Source organism: Chelmon rostratus, chromosome 7, assembly GCF_017976325.1.
Source record: "Chelmon rostratus isolate fCheRos1 chromosome 7, fCheRos1.pri, whole genome shotgun sequence".
Taxonomy (NCBI): Eukaryota; Metazoa; Chordata; class Actinopteri; order Chaetodontiformes; family Chaetodontidae; genus Chelmon; species Chelmon rostratus.
In genome coordinates this window covers 13,458,047-13,476,272 of record NC_055664.1, presented here as the reverse complement: position 1 = coordinate 13,476,272, position 18,226 = coordinate 13,458,047, and the positions used below count along the sequence as shown (strand labels likewise).

At 41.6% G+C, this 18,226-nt stretch overlaps 1 protein-coding gene across 3 annotated transcripts in view; it reads right to left on the bottom strand.

Annotated features, from left to right (window-relative positions):
* gria4a (glutamate receptor, ionotropic, AMPA 4a) overlaps positions 1-18,226 on the bottom strand; it is a 97,163-nt gene that overhangs the window by 37,923 nt on the left and 41,014 nt on the right. For 2 of the 3 annotated variants that reach the window (XM_041940720.1, XM_041940719.1), the window contains exons 4-10: positions 15,820-15,872; positions 15,460-15,591; positions 11,981-12,034; positions 11,091-11,249; positions 4,548-4,715; positions 3,649-3,753; positions 2,583-2,693 (exon numbers count right to left, since the gene is read on the bottom strand). In XM_041940720.1, coding sequence (XP_041796654.1) covers positions 2,583-2,693; positions 3,649-3,753; positions 4,548-4,715; positions 11,091-11,249; positions 11,981-12,034; positions 15,460-15,591; positions 15,820-15,872 — 782 coding nt within the window. Of the gene's footprint in view, positions 1-531; positions 568-2,582; positions 2,694-3,648; positions 3,754-4,547; positions 4,716-11,090; positions 11,250-11,980; positions 12,035-15,459; positions 15,592-15,819; positions 15,873-18,226 lie in introns of those variants that run through there. The other variant, XM_041940721.1, reaches the window with a different exon arrangement.

The window sequence follows — 18,226 nt, the reverse complement described above, 5'->3', positions numbered from 1 at the left end:
TCGTCCCACCCTTTCTCTGAAGGAAAAACAACACAGAAAAAATGTGAAAGTGTGGAAGAATTATAAATCTTTGTGAGGTAATTTCTCCTGCAGCTGCCCTGCAGTGCAACTGAGAAGGTGGTGGTGTCTGTCCTCGAATATTGTGAAAAGAATCTGAATTAACAGGGCTGTCTGATGGTCCGGTGATTTTGTGCGGCCGAATGTCAAATCTTGACAGGATCCCTCGCAGAGCTCTCGTCCAACTGTGGATTTTGTCATGAGAGGAAGACAGGAGCACAGCGAGCAATGAACATGGCCGCCATGAATCTCCTTCACATGTGTTTAGTTCCTTTTTGTTGCCATGTTAATGCAGGACAAGCAATTTTAAACAAAATATGCATGAAAAAAAGTCATCAGGGCAAAACAAAAAGTCTTTGTACAGAGCTTTAGAGACACTCAGTCTATCAGTCTGTCTGTCCTCTGTCTTTCCCAAGGGTTTGCAACTCAGGAGAGTCTGTGTTTCAGTCTGCTGCTCTGTCTGCAGACCCGGCTTCAGTGTCGCAGCAGAGGCTTCCTCATCATCAGAGGCTGCAAAGAGGAGGAGGCGGCTGAGCTAACGTTAGCCAAGGCCTGCTGAGGTCACCATCCACAGAGAAATATGCAGGTGGGGGAGGCATGGAGGCAAAAACAAGGGGTGTGGGGGATGAAGAGATGAGTGGAGTTAAAGAAAGACAGCAAGATAGATTGAGAGAGACAGAGAGGAGATATGTAGAGAATAGGGGATTTGGGGAAAGTCAGATGATAGACAGACATGGAGGGAAGAAACAGGGAAGGAACAAACATCGAAAATACATATGCAGTGATGGCAAACTCTGTTTTGCACACTCATCTCTTTTACAGCCACACAAACTGAATGTAATTAAAAACACAGGCCAAACAGCCATGCAAACGGCAACAGACTGTGATATATTCAAACAGTAACGGTATATCAACATAACACACATATAATTCAAAATAGGATTTTTGTCACAGAATGAAAGAATGACCTGCCTTTCAATTTATTTGATTGTTTTGATGTGTTTGTATTTGCTGGTCTTGCGCCTGGCCGTCAACACCACACCACGCACGGCACTGAGGTGTAATACGTTGCCAGTTGAAGTGTGCATGTCTGGAGGCTGGGCTGTCACTGGGGACATTTAGTCCGGCTGAATTCATTTTTCTCATCTCTTTCTTGGCAGCATGTGTGATCATTCTCCTCTGTGCAGACCTGACTGGTCTGGTTGCTACCACTTCTGGCCACCGGAGGCACTGTAGACTTTTGCTGCATCATCAAATCAACCTCTTTGAAAAGTTTTTTTTTTTTTTAGAGGTGTACTACACTGCATGAGCACTACATTACTGTAAGAACAACTATGGATATTTTGGTCATACTAAGGCGCTTGCTGAATGAAGCAATGTGGCTTGAAACAAAATGCTGAATTGCCAAAGCTCAAGCATCTGTGGCTTGTTTTATCTGAGGGCTCAAATTAGTCTTTTGAGTTACTTTCACTTGCATCATTTTGCATGCCCAATTGAATTAGACTGATTGCATTTACAGGAAGGGGATGGCCACCATAAAAAGGCTGCAGATGGATGAAGTGAAATCAAATGTAAGCAGAGGATGTGCACAAATCCACCGATTAGGCCTCCTTTATCTGCGTTTGTAGAAGAAAGCGGAATAATTACACTGGGCCGCAGACCAGTGGCTATGTGAAGCCATTAGAAGAGACTGGACAGAGGTCCCTTCTAAATGGTGATCTGAGGTCGGTTTTAGATTTGCCTACTAATGAGACATTAGTGTAATCTTCCAGCTGGACGAGTGCCACACCCTCCTGGCTGTGCTCTGGGTGCTCACTACAACTCGTACAGCTCATCATGCTCCAACCCAATTTTTCTCTTTAACATTAAGAAAACTCTGCCATGTGGCAACCTTTGTGTACTTCGTCCTCTAAATGCTTCCTATAAGGCCACTAAGGGAAGTAAAGTCCTGTCTCTAGCCTATGGTTAGCCTATAGCGACTTCCCTTTTTGGGTTGTGGCCACTTAAAATTAAACAATTCCAACTTGCTACCCCTGACCACTGATTGCATATATGTCTAATGTCTCTTTTTTCTATTTGATTTATGTAAAAAAGCCAAAATAACTGGACAATCTGCTCATTTTCTATTTCTATATTCTCTTGTGACGCCTTAGATGTGTCTTGCATCCCCTTGTGGTTGGAAACCGCTGCCCTACAGTAGGAAAGCATGCCTGTAATAAAATGGTCATGACTGCATCTAGTCCTGTCTCACCACATTAATGCTGTACCCACTGTTTCACAGCCAGTTGACACTGCTGCATGTTTTTTTCTTTCCCTGAAATCTAAGTTCCCTCTCCCTGTACATGTTTTTTTATTAAGCACGTTACATGGGGTATTACTGTAATCATCTGCTCTACACCTGATTTGCATTTACAGCACTTTGCTTCTCCTAACTTCAAGCCTCTACTTGAGGTAGATATGAGCTGGAAAATCATGTGGGAGCAAGGCTTTGGTGAAGAAATGAAAGCAGTCTGAGGGTACATTACCATGATGGTTGTCACGACTACTGTTCGGTTCTCCATCGCTGAGCTGTCGTTGGACAGAGCATTTTCATTTTGGACCAACACAAGTTTGTCTATGTCGTTCCAGTAGCCAATCTGAGAGTAGCAGAGAGACAAGAGAGAGAGCGAGTGAGCCATAAAAGAAAAACAGAATTCAATCTATCAGACTTTATGGTGCAGTTCATGCAAAAATGAAGTTTAAAATGCTTGCAATAAAATCAAGACTGACAAAAACACAAATAAATAGATATATAAAAGAAATAGAACCTATGTGAGATGAAGAGAAAGGAATAGAAAGACAGAAAAGAGTCAACAGAATAGACTCATTCCGGCAGATTTCCCATCGGAACTGTAGAAGATATTGAGAGATATTGAGTGTGAGCCAAGAACTTTCAATAAACACACATTGCTGTCGAAGGAACACTTGAGAAGCGGGAACATGGTGTTATTTCTTTATTATAGGTGCTACATGTATCCTTTTTTTTCTGGTAAAGAGGAATTATGACTACTTTCAACTTGAACCTTGTCCTCCGACTTTTTCCTATTATGAAGAAGGATTATGTTCAAACTTTCCTTATTTACGTCACCGCAGAGTTTTATGTACCCCCAGGTTGTCTGAGAGCTACTCTCCAATGAACACTTCAAAAAGCTATTAAAACCCATGCTGCGATGGTTCTGTGGCAGCTATCTGAGGATATCTGTAACACCGTTATTAATTAAGAATTATGGAGGTAATTACGCAGCAAATGAATACATTTTTCAACAATCAGCCATCATGAGGGATAAAACAAGAAAAATGCTGCACACACTGGAAGCTACAGGAGTTATCCTTGAACAGTAACAGTAAGCTTGTGTCCTTTCACTGGTAATTGAAAGTAACTTTCCTGCAATGATGAAATGCTGAAAAACATCTAAGATTGCTTTTCAGCACCACAACCTGAAAATATATCACAAACACTGAATGGAATGAGTTGGCTGTGGCATGTTTTTGATGTGGTCCAACTCACAAAGCGTTGTTGATCTTTGCGTCTGAGCCATGAGGAGAGCTTACCTTGCGTGGTCCGTTGCTCTTCAGCTCAAACACGTCCATAGTATAGTTGACCCGCCGGCCATAGTGGTCAAACTGAATGTTCCCAGTCAGGCCCTGAATGCGCACCTGGATTCATAGTTAAAATGATAACAAGGAAGAAAAATAAAAACAGCCTTTGAAGTTAAAATCCTCATGATTTCAGTCTATACCTATAGCTGCTGATTATTGCTGCAAGTGGTTTATAGCTGCAAATCCCAGAATTCTGGGTCAGCAAAGACTCTGAGCAGCTACTTAGTCAAAAACACAACAGAGAAGAAATTGGTGTGTCTGTTCATAATGGAGCCAAACAGCAGCAGAGGAAATATTGGGAACTTGGTGAACAATACCCAGTGAGGCTCATGTCAGCCAGACGATATTACAAACAGTGACACTGGATCACATGTATCATTTCCTGTGAATCCCTCTTGCTTAGGCAGGCAATGCCTCGTGCAGAAAGGTCGGACCCCCCGCTAACAATGAAAACCGCTCTATAGTAAATTCATTACTGAATGTAAATATATTGAATGGCTATTGCAGAACAATATGCTGACCAGAAATAGTGTTAAAAAGATTGTCAGATTTTGTGAAAATTAAATAGTTCTATTAGAAGTAGAATTATTACTAGGAGAAAAACGTATCATGCTCTTTCTTAATGCTAAGGTAAGCACATGAGAAGTGAGTGGAACTCATTACAACGTCCCCACAAGTGTTGCAGTACAAGTCGGTGTGTTACAGTCAGTATGTGTGGACCCCCGGTGGGTACTCGATCAAAGTCCCAACAAGAATTTAAGGCTATAAACGCCGGCATGGATTTCTGGAACATTTCCTGCTTTTTCGTGCCAGCTGTTTTACAGACTACACAACGTCAAACTTGTGCCAACCTGTTTGAGCGCACGCTCCATATCTATTCCTTGGTTCCAGGGAGCAGCTGGATTGGCCAGGCAGTCACCCGCGTTGCCACGGCGACTGATATCAATTTTCTGCCGGCGAAGGGTGCGGAAGGCCTCGGCCATCACAAGGACGCCGTCGTATGTTAGAGATGAAGTATACTAAAGAATGGGGGACAAAAACAGCAAAGGAAAATGTCATTTTGACAAGTTTTTAAACTTGGCAAATAAATTCTTCTTCACAGGATAGCAGACATGAACCCTTAGGTAAAGCAAAAATCTGAAATTTTATCAAAATATAGCTGAGGTGTATCCACATAAAAGTTGAAATTATATTGTTATCAGAAAATATACTACTAACTTAGTGTTAAGTTTGTGAATTAACAGACAATCAGCTCAAAGGTCATAGCTTTTTCCAGTCATGAGATCCTAATTTTGGCGGTGGGTGATTGACTGTGCCTTTGAAGGCAATATTACCACATCAGTGTTGCAGTCCAGTCATGTCATTACTGGAATCCTCTGGATTTTTCTGATGTGTTTAGTGCTGAGCGCTATCTTAAAAAAGCAAACAAACAAACCCAAAAAAACGAATTGTCTTTTCAATGACGGCAGCTCAGTCTGCAGGACTACATGAACTCAGATACACAACAGTGTTTGAATAGATAGTTTCTGTGATTTGCAAAGCCAAAGCAAGTAGAAAAAGTTCATGTTGCAGGGCCTTACCACAGGCCGATGTGAAATCCATGTGAACTATAACCTGACCAGTATGCAGACATGCTGACCTGTGCCTCAATTCATCTCACTGCGCTGACTTTTATTAGACTTCCACAGTTAACACTGATGAACATCAATCAGCACCACTGTAAATGTAACACCACTGTAAATGTGCCAGTTTTAGACAGGCTTATAGTTTTAAAATACAGTCACTGGGCCATTAAGATGACATTAAAACGTATTTAAATCCACTTTGTTATGGGAATTCACTTCTGTGGCATAATTTAGATTCCCAAGATTTATGAATGTGGTTTCATTGGCTGATATTTAGGATGCAGCACTTTAATTGTGACTTGTTGATGTTTCAAGGGACCTTTGAAATATGACAGCGAGTACGACAAAGAGAAAAGGTTAGAGATTATCACTATCTGTTCTTTAATGAAACTCTTAAAAGCGGTGGTGTTCTTGACAGATCGTTTGACAAATTCATTACAGGTAAGACGCGGCGCAGCAGGGAACAGCACCACACACTCAGCTGCAACAAGCCCACACAGACACACACACAGCACCACACAGATGGAGGCAGTCAAACACGCAGTGGGCTGCCTTCACATCACCGAAGAGACAAGTGGTGGGGTGAAAGTGGGAGGAAAGAGGGAAGTCGGCTGAGAGGCTCTGCCGATGCTCTCCAACGCCTCTGCAGGTAGTTTTCTCTTTAACTGACATCCCTTGATTTGTATCCCAAAAGGCGTGTTTTGGGAAAGCTGAACAACCATGTCATCCTCCTTTCATCTCTCCCCTTTGAAACTTAAGAAGCCTTTAGGCATGTGACTGACAGATGACGACTATAGAATCCAAATCAAGAAGGAAACAACAACAAAACTGAGCCAACTAGCATATTGTTTTCTGTTTCTGTCAGGGGTAGGACAGAAACACCTTCGGGACACATATAAAACAGTACTGCTTTTAAAAACACCAAATTCTAGACAATATTTCTAGGATGACTTCAAATCTCCAAGTTCTGCTAAAATCCACCAAGTAAAAACAGATTTTCTCTGTAAATGTGGATTCTGGTTCAATATTAATTTACTCTACAGTTGTGTTTGAGACCAGATTTATAAATGATGTACACAGTAAAAGAAAGCACATTCCCCTTTTCACACAGAAACTAAACCTAATAAAAAATGTAAGCAGTGCATTTAGAATGAACATATCTGCATTCATGTTTTACACCACATGTACAAAAACTTTCATGAGTGAACTGAGCTGAGTGAGATGAAGCAACGTTGTGAGCATTTTTTTTTTTTCATTCATTCATTTATTCATGTATTTTTTGCCGCACTCTATATATGGCTGTCAGCCGGTTGGTCAGACCACCACTTTGTCCCCCTCTGGATGAATTGTTACCTCTTCAATGATCACATGATGTCAAGGCATATGACTGGGTCCAAAACTTTGGTTGATGCCCAAATACCTGGTAAACTAATGGCATTCCCATCAGCCACAGCTGTACTTTGTGTTTGGAATGAATAAGAAAATGTTAGCATGCAGACAAACATGGTGAACATTACACCTGCTAAACATCAGCATGTTAGCATTGTCACTGTGAGCATGTCAGAATGTAGCTCAAAGCACTGATGAGCATAAGTGCAGCCAGCCTCACAGAGCTAGCAGGCATGGCTGCAAACAGTCTTGTTTCATTTCAGCTCATACAGTAACGCCTCAAGAGTGCTGTGTATAATAAAGATATGGACTTATTCATATGATATTGCCATTCACATCACAAAGTAGTGTCAGAATACAGACAGTGCAAATCATATGAAAAAATTGGAATCAATCATCAGGACGTAATGACTCACAACATTAACATATTGACACAAAAGTTGATGCGGCACATTAGACACTGCTGACGTGCTGTTGATAGAGCTGCAGGCTGCTGCCTATGACACTCCACTTTATTGACCCTCTAAAAAAGAAGAAAATCAAACACAGGAGATTAGCTCCATGGTATAACCCTCAAACCGAACATTGCAAAAGCTTGAAAGGAAATGATGTTCCACCAATACAGAAGAATTTTGTCAAGCCTAGCAAGTCTTAAAACAGATAAGAAGACCTTCCCCAGCGCCGAGGCAGCCTATTACTCATCGCTAATAGGGGAAAATAAGAACAACACCAGTTTTCTTTTCTGCACTGTAGGCAGGCTGACAGAGGGTCATAACTCTATTGAGCCATGTATGCCTACAGCCCTCAGTAGTAACGACTCCATGAGCTTCTTTAATGATGAAATTCTAATTATTAGAGACAAAATTCATCACCCCCTGCCCTCAGCAGGTAGCAATTTATCTTCAAACACAGGAACCTTAGAATCAGCTCTTAACACCTGATATATATTTAGACTGCTTTTCTCCCATCGACCTCCACCAACTAACTTTTTCTTCATCTAAACCATCAACCTGTCTCTCAGACCCCATCCCAACTACGCTGCTTAGAGAAGCTTTTCCCTTATTGGCACTTAATGTGATCAACAGTCTTGCCCTGTCTAAACTTCCTTGAGAAAGTAGTTGCTGGATTCAGTTCTTCCCCATAACAAAAGTTTAATTGAGTTATAGTACTTGGCCCTCTGTACCTTAGAAACCTTCTTTAATGATAAAGCTACTGCAGATGGCATTGCCCTGGCCTCCAGCACCACTGTAAGGAATCTGGGAGCTATCTTTGATCAGAATACGTCCTTTAACTCCCACAAATTTCAAGGACTGCCTTTTTTAACCGACATAACATTGCAAAATCAGGCACACACAAAACGAGAAAAACTAGTCCACGCATTAACTTCTAGGCTGGATTATTAGAATTCCTTATTATTAGGCCACACCAATACGCTGCTAAAGACTCTCCAGCTGATCCAGAACGTTGCAGCACGTCTTCTAACAAAAACTAGGAAAAGAGGTCATATTTCTCTTATACTAGCCGCTCTGCACTGGCTCCCTGTACAATCTAGAATATAATTTAAAATCCTTCTTCTTACCTACAATGTCCTAAAGGGTCAGGCACTTCATATCTTAAAGAGCTCATAGTACCCTATTACCCCACTAGAACACTGCGTTCCCAGATCACAGGCTTACTTATGATTCCCAAAGTCTCCAGAGAGAAAGCCAGAGCCTTTGGCTACCAGGCTCCTTTCCTGGGGAACCATATTCGGCCCAGGGGGCAGTCAACCTCTCTATGTTTAAGAGTAGGCTTAAAACTTTCCTTTTTGATGAAGCTTACAGTTGGGGCTGGCTCAGGCTTGCCTTGGCCCAGCTCCTAGTAATATTGCAACAGGCTGAGACTGCTGGGCGACTTCCCATGATACACTGAGCTCATCTCTTCTCCTCTCCCTTTCTATCTGTACACATTCATTTTCCATTAATGCATGTCAATAACTTGGCTTCTTTCCTGGAGTCTCTGTGCTTTTTCATCTTGCAGGTTTCCATAGATCTTGGCTCTCTAGCTGGGTATCTTTGGGCTAGACCTGCCTTATATGGAAAGTGTCCTGAGGCAACTTGATTTGAGATTTGTAGCTATAGAAATAAAACTAAATTCAATTTAATTTAATTATCAGATTCTGCCAGTGTCAAAACATGCCTGGTTTGTCACCTTTCACCATTGTTTTATAGATAACTATGCAAGGGCCATTTGCCTCATGCATGTGTGCATCTTAACAGGATAATTTATGAATAAATCCAGTGCAAACACTGTGTAAACTCTTCTACTTTTTAATGATATTAAATAATGTCACTATAAACTGACTTACTGCTATATAATAATATAGCAGAGGCAGGGTTAATGACACACTGAAAAACACAAAGCTCTTTCATTATTTTTTTTTGTCAAATTGTCAAATGACATGAGAAGTTGATCATCATTCATAAAATGAGCTCTGCACTGGTGTCTGGTAAATATTAAATGCTTTGCACATGGACAAATATTGATAAAGGTTGCCCCATTGTCTATTAAATATACTAACACAGATCTTGCAGATTTACTCATATTTCAATTACGAAATCAGGGGAAGTGTGTGAAAAACTACATGTCAAAGGAAAAAAAAATGAAAAAAAAAAAAGACAGGAAAAGAAGCATTGTGCCTGAATTTTGATTAGTTAATAAACTACTTTGCCAGGTCACTGATCATTTTCATTACGTTTCAACAAAATCTCCAGGCACACCAGCTGAGAATCACCAGGTTAAGAGATTTTGATTGATGGCTATAGCAGCTAACTCAAAATCCAGCCTCCAGAGCAAAAGGTCCCAATAGTGCTTTTCAAACTGCACATTATTAGACCAGAGTTCTCCTTAGCCCGAGGCCATGAGTTGGCCCAAGGCTAACTGAGCTCAGTTTTTACACAGCACCAATTAGCCTGGAGCAATTTGGAGGCATCTGTTGTCACTAGAGATAACTGTTTTTTTTCCCGTTTGTCTTGTGTTGAATCATTAAAATTGTGTTTTCTTGTTTGCAAAGGCAGAGGTCAAATATCATTTTTTGTGGTTTCAGTGGAAAGAGAATCACTGATGAACGTTAAGGACACTTGAATTTGTGTTTAACTTTATTCTGTACATCCCAGCATGCTTACTGAGTCTAATAAGTTTACCTCCATTAACACACTGTGTTAACGATAAGGGTCGATTGATGCATCCGACATCCACTAATGAGAATTCATCAGGTCAATCTGACAATGATGATGAGCCAATTAATATGGTCCCTGGGTGAAAAATGACATTCCAATAGTGACACATCAACCATAGGGACCATCAATATGTATTTGTAAAGTTGAGAGACTCATACACAGCATCACCTTTTTATGGTTATGACATGCGTATGCAGTATGATGTATATTTAATAGGTAGGTGGACATTTCTGCTTAATATATGCAGAAATGAACTGCAATTGGTTGCAGGTCAGTACTTGGTCAATGGGGGTGTACTGAGGGAGGAGAGATGGACACAGACAGAGACAGATAGGGAAGGGGGAGTGGTAGAGACTTAATAGAAGCACAATAATATGACAGAGAGGGATGCTGGTAGTGAGAGAAAACAGACACTGAGGACAGTGAATGGAGAGAAGACAAGGAATATACAGTGAGAGAGACGATGAGTCACAAGGAATGCAATTGTGCATTGTGATAAAGAGCTGCAGGCAAGCAGAGGCAAAACACCAGGAAAAAGTGAAAGGGAAAAGGTGAGATGTCATGGAACAACATCATGCTAGACGGACATGATAAAGAAGTCTTCAGTCTGAAGAAACTGCATGCAACACGCTAACCTTGATGCTAAACCAGTGAGTCATAAAGGAGTTTATGTATTCAATCACAGTAAGATCAGCCAATTCACCTCTCCAACATCCTGAGGTCACACTCTGACTGGCTAAGAAGCTGAACTAAATGCACCATATCACAGTCTGAATGCAGCACATCGCCGTGTCTGGCTACCTGTTTGAAGAAGCTGTTTATTTGTCATCTGTGTTGAATTTCAGGTACGAAGAACAATTTGCACACCAATGCCACATGGCCAAACGTGTGTGTGCGTGTGTGTGTGTGTGTGTGTGTGTATGCACTGCAAAAATCTGCATGTATCTGTGCACAATTTTCTTGTGTATATATGGGTGTACTGACGGTGTGTTATAGGGGAAAAGAGCTTGTCTCAATTTCTAAGGTAAAGTGATGTTTAGCAATTTTTGTTTCCTGAATAATGTAAGCCTTGCTGAGGTAGAATAAGGGCTGCTGAAGAGAACAACATCTTGAAAACAACACCAAATATTGCAAGCACTTCAAATGGCAGCATATTTATCACCTTAGGTGGGCTTTCAGATCCAGGGTACTCTCTCTGATCCAGTTTGTTCCAGCGCTGCATCAGTTTAATAACGATAGGCCTGCTGAAGTCCACCAGCTGGAAACCAGTCACATTGGCCCCACCGTGCATGAACCTTTCCAGAGATATGTCCTTAAAGCCCTGAGAAGGAGGAGGAAAGGTGGAAAGATGAGGATGCTGCAAGGCCAGAAAAACGTCCAGCTACAGGAGAGGGGCAGTAGACAACAAAACCCTCTGATGGAAAATGTGCGCCTTTGTTGACATATCATACTCTGCATTTGCCAACAGTTTACCTGATTATTTATACCCCTACTTAATATAGAGTGGCTTCCACAGCTGCAAGCGTGACTTCACACAGAGTGACACTTCACAGTGAAGTGGTCGTGGAGAGGGATCCATTTGGGAATGGGCCACAGACAGTGGTAGACAGTAGAGACATGTGAGGGTTAGCCGGGGTTGATGGATGCTAATTGCTAAAAGCTCTGAGAACCGATCTAGCTTGACCTGAGTTCACTGGCCCCTTTTTCTCTGTCCCGGAGAGAAATGCCGGGGAAGAGATTGCAGGGATTAAGGTTGAAGCAATACTTCATTTCCGGAAGTGAATTCCAGCAGCGACCTGCAGCTCTGACTTTGTTGAGGAGAGACAACTCATGATATACTAATTCTGAAGTAAAGCGGAAAACGGCACCTTGGTGGCAATATTAAATGATGAAAATGGAACTGGCAAACATGGTTTCTTTTTTCTGTTAATAACTGCAACCTTGGGACAAGCTGTAAGTCAAAGCAGGGGTGTCATGTCTCATAATGTTGGCTTACAGGACTGACCATGTTGCAAAATAACAGCCAACAGCAATGTCATTAAGAGTTCTTACCAGGTTTGCTATGATGTAATGGTAGCCTTTCACATGTTTCCCCACACTGACAGCCTGGGGAGAAAAAAGGAGAGCGAGAGGATCATTTCTTTGCTTCTACTGGCAATGCATTTATTGTATGACAAACCAGGGGACACGTAGGATGTGCAATTAGCTTACAAGCCATTGAGTTAACTGAGGAGAGAACTTAAAGTTGTTTTAATTTTGTTTCCGGGAGCAGGGCAGGGGATTCAAACTACAAATAAAGGAGACTCCCTCCCATCTGTCGCCTCACCCAACAGCGGCTGTGGCTACTTCCTTATGCTGATTAAAAGCAGAGGGAGCGATGAGCCTTTGAGGACTTTACTTGTCCTCTGCACCATGCTGGCTCAGACTCTGCAGCCTGTTGGAACATTTAAAGAGCTTCAGCAACGTCTGGGTCAGGGCTGTGTTAACTGGTCTGATCCAACTTGAATAAAAAAGACTTTGCATCCAGTAAAAAGGATGATCTAGCTTGTTTTGGTAATAACCTTAATGAGGTGCCTCGATCCAATAGTGACAGCTTGGCGACATTTACAAGAATTACATTCACTTTTTGTATAAGAAAAACACAATTTGGGGAAATGTAATGTGGGCTTTAAAAGACACTCCTATTGACACATTTTGCTGATATATAAGTGCAACATAAAACACATTTTCAGTATTTTTCAGCTTTCCCTAAAACATTTACTTATTGTTGCTGCAGCCTGATTAAGATGCGGTTATGTTCAGGTAGCTAAAACCATGACACCTGGTCTGTGAAGTCAAAGGCACAGCACACCTCCTTGACCTCAACACCTTTTCTCCTCCACTTCATGCACTGTCAATACATGTTGCCAGTGAACAGAAATCACTACTGATTGTCTGTCTGGTGTGTTTGCATGACTTACATTCAAAACTGAAACAGTTTTTCGTCATCATGCTGCCTGTTCAATGGGATGTAATGAACTATGGCACATTGCAAGATTTTTTTTTTTGACAAAGGAGGAATAAACATCTTCATTAACATGGTGCATAAACCTAATTAATAAATTGCTCACATTTTTTCTTTCTGTCTCTCTCACCCACACATATCAACAACTATATACTGCCGCAGACAGATGCACACGCGTGCACACACACACACACAGATCGCAGCTGGCGGGGGCAGGCAAACAGAGCAGTCTCTGTCTCAGAGCAGGGATGCTCGCCAATGCCAGCACTGCAGAGCCCACTGTGATGCGAGTGTGTGTTTGTGTCTGCATGCTTGTCTCAGTATACACTAGTGTGTCTGTGTGGCTGTGTTTTTTTTTTTTTTTGTGTGTGTGTGTGTGTGTGTCTCCGTCTGTCTGTTCACACACCACAGAAGCCAATTAAGGAACTGTCTTTCTGTCTGTCTATCTGTCTGTCTGGGATGCTGCTACTGGTGCATGTTTATGTGTGTGTGACTGTGTGAGTATGTGCATTTAAGAGCTGGTGTGTATGTTTGTTTGCCTGTAGTTTGTCTTGCACTGGTATATATTTTCCAAATAAGCGTGCATGTGTGTGTGAGGGGTATGTATGTGTGTGTGTGTGTGTGTGTGTGTGTGTTTATCTGTCATTGAGTTTGTCAGATGTGCTGACAGGTGGCAGAACCAATGGGATGTTACACTGAAACCTGAGTCAAAGGGCACACACACACACACACACAGACACACACACACGCCACCTGTCAGAGCTCAGCTATCAAGCAAGACAGATAATCTAATGAACTTGGACAAGCGTAAGGTGTCAGAGCATGTGCCTTTATATACAGTATGTGTTAGCGTGTGTTTGTGATCTGTAAATCTGTATCTAAGAAGACAGTATGGTGTGTTTACTGCAATCACACGCTGGCACAGTTGCTGGGAGAGTCACATTTTTCTCTCAACGTTATGAACTCTGGGGAAAAACCCAAATCTTGTTTTCTTTCCAGATGACAGAAAGCATAAGGAGTGCTGCTGCAACTAGCTGAGTGAAGCAGACAGCGAGCAGAGAGACACCACTGATACAGTGAACAAATAAATAAAATGGGATGCTATAATTGGTAATATACTACTCATTTGAATTGTTGCAAAGGTTCTGGTTTCAATTACTTAAAAAAGCTTCCTCTGTACTCTACTGGCTGTGGTTTAAGGTAATAACATGTCATTATTAAGTGTTAAGTGCTGTTAAGTCCAGGTCAGTGAAGTAATCTCCTTCCTGTTTGTAGTAATCTCAGCGATAGTAACACTGCCACATAAAACTATAGTGTGGCCTCCATTAAAGCGCTATCTCTCGAACTACAATGCTGCAGGGTCCTTCAGGTTCCAGATCAGTGTCAAATATCATCTTGTGCCTGCAGAAAGCTAAAAGCTAAGCTTTTTTCTTCATCCTTTGATGTACTGTAGCTGGGAACTATAGTGTTTAGTGCACCATGTGATATAGCTGTAAATGTCCACCAATTAAAAGCTCACATTGTTAATTAGCTATTATTTCATTTTTACATGCTACCTTTAGGCTGTGTACAGTAAGTTGTGAGCATCAATATTACTTCGGATTCCTGCATTCAATGTACTCTATTTTGAACTTTATTACTATTATTCAGTGGTTTTATTTTCCATCTTATGTTAGGCATTGTCTTTATTTTCATCCTTATTCCATCATATTTTTACTATTATTATCAAGTGGGTTACAGTCTATCCCTGTTTTTATGTTCATTCTATGTCTTTTTTATGTGAAGCACTTTCTTTGTTAGTGAGTATAATTTTTTATCTTATTTTGTTCATTCTCTCTCATAAAAGACTGTGCTGTGTTTCTTTTTTCTTTTAACGACCACAGCAGCACAACGATGTTTTTTTGTTGTTGTTGTTTTTTTTTTGAGAGACAGCTCCAGGCTGTGCCCGACACAGATAATACCCACAGTGAGGTTAGACCCATGGAAAGACATTCTGGGGTAGGCTGAAATGGGCTTATTAATCAAGCCCAGTGGTGAATCTGTGATCATTGGAAAATTGGGAGACTCTATTATGCTTGTTTGCTTCAACAGCCTAGAAGCTGATTGGTAGAGTGTGCATACAAGGTGCACTCTACCGGTTGTGGCTTATTAGGTCTCAAATTGCTGACTGTCATTTTATTAAAGAAATAAGAGAGTTTGAAGACCACTGATGCATCTATTTTCAGCCTAATTTGCATCTTGTTATTATTATTTTCAAGTAGTTTTTATTCTCCATTTCTTCTTTTTATGTTCATTCTGTCTTTTTTATGTGAAGCACTGTGCATGTGACTTCTTTGTTGTAAAGCGCTTTAAGCTGCAATTCTTCTTTGAAAGGTACTATACAAATACAGTTTTCATCATTTTTATAACAATTCTTATTATTATAAATGATGGCATATGGGTTAATTAAGGTGGTGACTGATTACTTTGCTCTTGTGCTGTAGTGCCATGCGCAAAGAAACCTTGGTCAGCAGTACAGTAATATTACCTGTTCTAGTATGCTCTGTAGTCTCTCAGGCTCCAGGTCAATGACATATTTCCTCTCCTGACGTCGGTCCAGGTCCTCTAAGAGTCGGCGATATGCTGCCTCATTGAAGCTCTCCACGCAGATGGCGCTCACCTAACATACATGCATACATTCACAGGTGATGCGTATGTGCACACAAACATGAACAGCATGTGGCAATAAGGTCATGCATACAAACCACAAGCAAGTTAACCGCTGTGTTTGAATTAGAATAGAATTAACAACAAGAAGTATGTGTGTGCACTGTGTGTGTGTGCGCACACGCATGTGTGTTTGTGTGTTGGCCTGTTTCCAGGAACTTGTGTGTTTGTGTGTCCTGACCTGCCATCCGTTCTGCCCCGCTCTCTCCATAATTGCCTGCAGTATTGCATAACCTAGACAACAGAGAGAAAGGGAAGGAAAAAAAGTGAAATAGATAATTAATCCTGTATGAGGTAGAAGACATACTTGGGACATCATGTAATTATATTCAGCAATTTTTGGAGGCACAGATAAAAAAAACCCCACAAACTTTTATTTGATCTCAATTGCCACAATGTCTTTGCGCAAAATGCTAATGTCTTGTCTTTAGTCGGCAGGATAAAATGTTTGGCACCTCAAGCAGGAGTCCCTTTGAATGTCACTGTATCAACCAACACACAGAGCTTATCAGGACAAAGAGTAATGTGCCAAAACAATAGAAACTGTCGGTCGCACTGATGGGGACCTTTCATTGACATTAAACTACCCATTGCTTCTTGTTCAGTAGTGAACTTTGATTCATATTATATAGCTGGGAACAAAACACAGAGATCTTTTTCAGGACGCTGTAGCGCAGTTTTGAATAGGGTGAGTACGCCCCTTGGCTTGACATTAGTTGAGTTTCAAAGTTAATGTGATCCTATGAGCAGCAGGTGGCAACATCAGCGACAATGAATCACAGTATATTACATCAAACAGCTGTCAAGAGGGCTCAAAACAAGTGGGAAAAACCAACAGTGGAAGACAATATCATAACAATATTCCTTCACAATATTGGCACTCAGCTAATGTATTTTTTATCATAATGGCTGTTGTAATCTCTGTCAAACCTACAAATATGTTGTTTATTCTGCTCTGAACTAAAGTCAGTCACATGTGTGCACACAATTCGTGCATGAAATGCAGTGGCACACATATATACAGCAGCAAAAAACAACACACATACCCACATACACACAAACACACACACACAAAGTGCAACAGTGCCAACTGTTACCCTGTTTTTTTCTACTTTGGTGGAGGCAGCTATTTACTGCTTCAGTTGAAACAAAAAGCACATCCGAAGCCTCAGTAATCACAGTGTGTATGTGTGGGAATGTGTGTGTATAATTGTGGTTTATGTTGCAAAGAAGTGCAGTTTGCCTTTACGTGAGGTGTGAGGCTGCGTTTTCAACTTTCCAGCCTCTCAAGTGGTATTGTAAATAAGTGTGTGTCCTAAATGAATGTATTTGTGTTGAAGGCTACACTCTTCTGTGAGTTGGTTATGTGTATGTGCTTTGTTTGTACCGTCTCACTGATATTGATGTAATGTAATGCACAGATGCACATGCATTCGTCTGCTATATGTGAAATGATGCACATCTTGGTGGGTGTGTGTATGCGTTTGTCTTGTATGCAGGTTTGTGGACAGACCACAGTTTGTTTGTGTGTTTGTGTGTGTGTGTGTGTGTGTGGCGCATAAAACAGATCGCAGCGTTACTGCCCATTTTCCAGCACATTACCGGCAGCAGGGCCTGATGGGAGCCTATAATGAAGGGCCCTGCCTTGGCCTAGTCAAGGGTGAGCACAGCCCAAACTCTACGCATCCATCCTCCGCTCCATTTCTCCCTCCTTTCACCCCCTCCTCCTGTTATATGCTACTGTATATCCCGAGAGGCTTGTGATCCCGTCTATCCTCTTACTCCTCCTTTCTGTAATCCCCCCAGTACCTCCCTCCTCCAACTCCCACCAACCCCTGCTTTCTCCTCTTCCTGTCTCTTCCCCTGTCACCTTGTTTGTCTCCTCCTCCCCTTTCTCGCAGCTGTCTTTCCTGTTTTCCCTCTTTTCGGCTGCTCCAGCAGCTCAACTCACCTCACCTGTCTCTCCTGCTCGTCCTCTTCCCCCCTCTGCTCCCTGTGGGTACTAACTCAGACAACCTGGACCAGAGGGAGGCTGGCAGAGGCACAAACAGAGTACACACACACACACACATACACAGTACAACTCACTGATTCCCTGACACACAGCTATACCATGGTCTGGGGACTCTGCGTCATGTTTGACCTGTGTTTCTCTCCCTGTGGCGGGGAATTAGTCTGTGTGTGTGTGGGCTTCGTGTGTGTGTGTATGAGAGAGAGAGATAACGTGCCAAGCATTCCCATGACAGTGGCTAGGGGCCGGGGGCATCAGCTGTGTCTGCTCCACTAACTTATGTGTGCTGCATGATAGTATGGTTAAATTAAAGGCAGGTGAATGCCGCAAGAGTTGACGCCAAACTCTAGTTTCTGGGTGGAAAGCACCAAACTCCACCCTTGTTTTTGGAGCTGTATTCTTTCTTTAGGAAATTGTAGAACAGCCCTTGTTCTTTTTCCACAAGAAAACTAGGCTGAATCTGGGATTTAAATTAAGGCCAAATAAACTCAGGCAAATAGTCTTTTCGAAATATCACAATGACTTGACGATATAATAATACTGTTCTCAGTGTGCCATGCCAAACCAAAGTCAAACT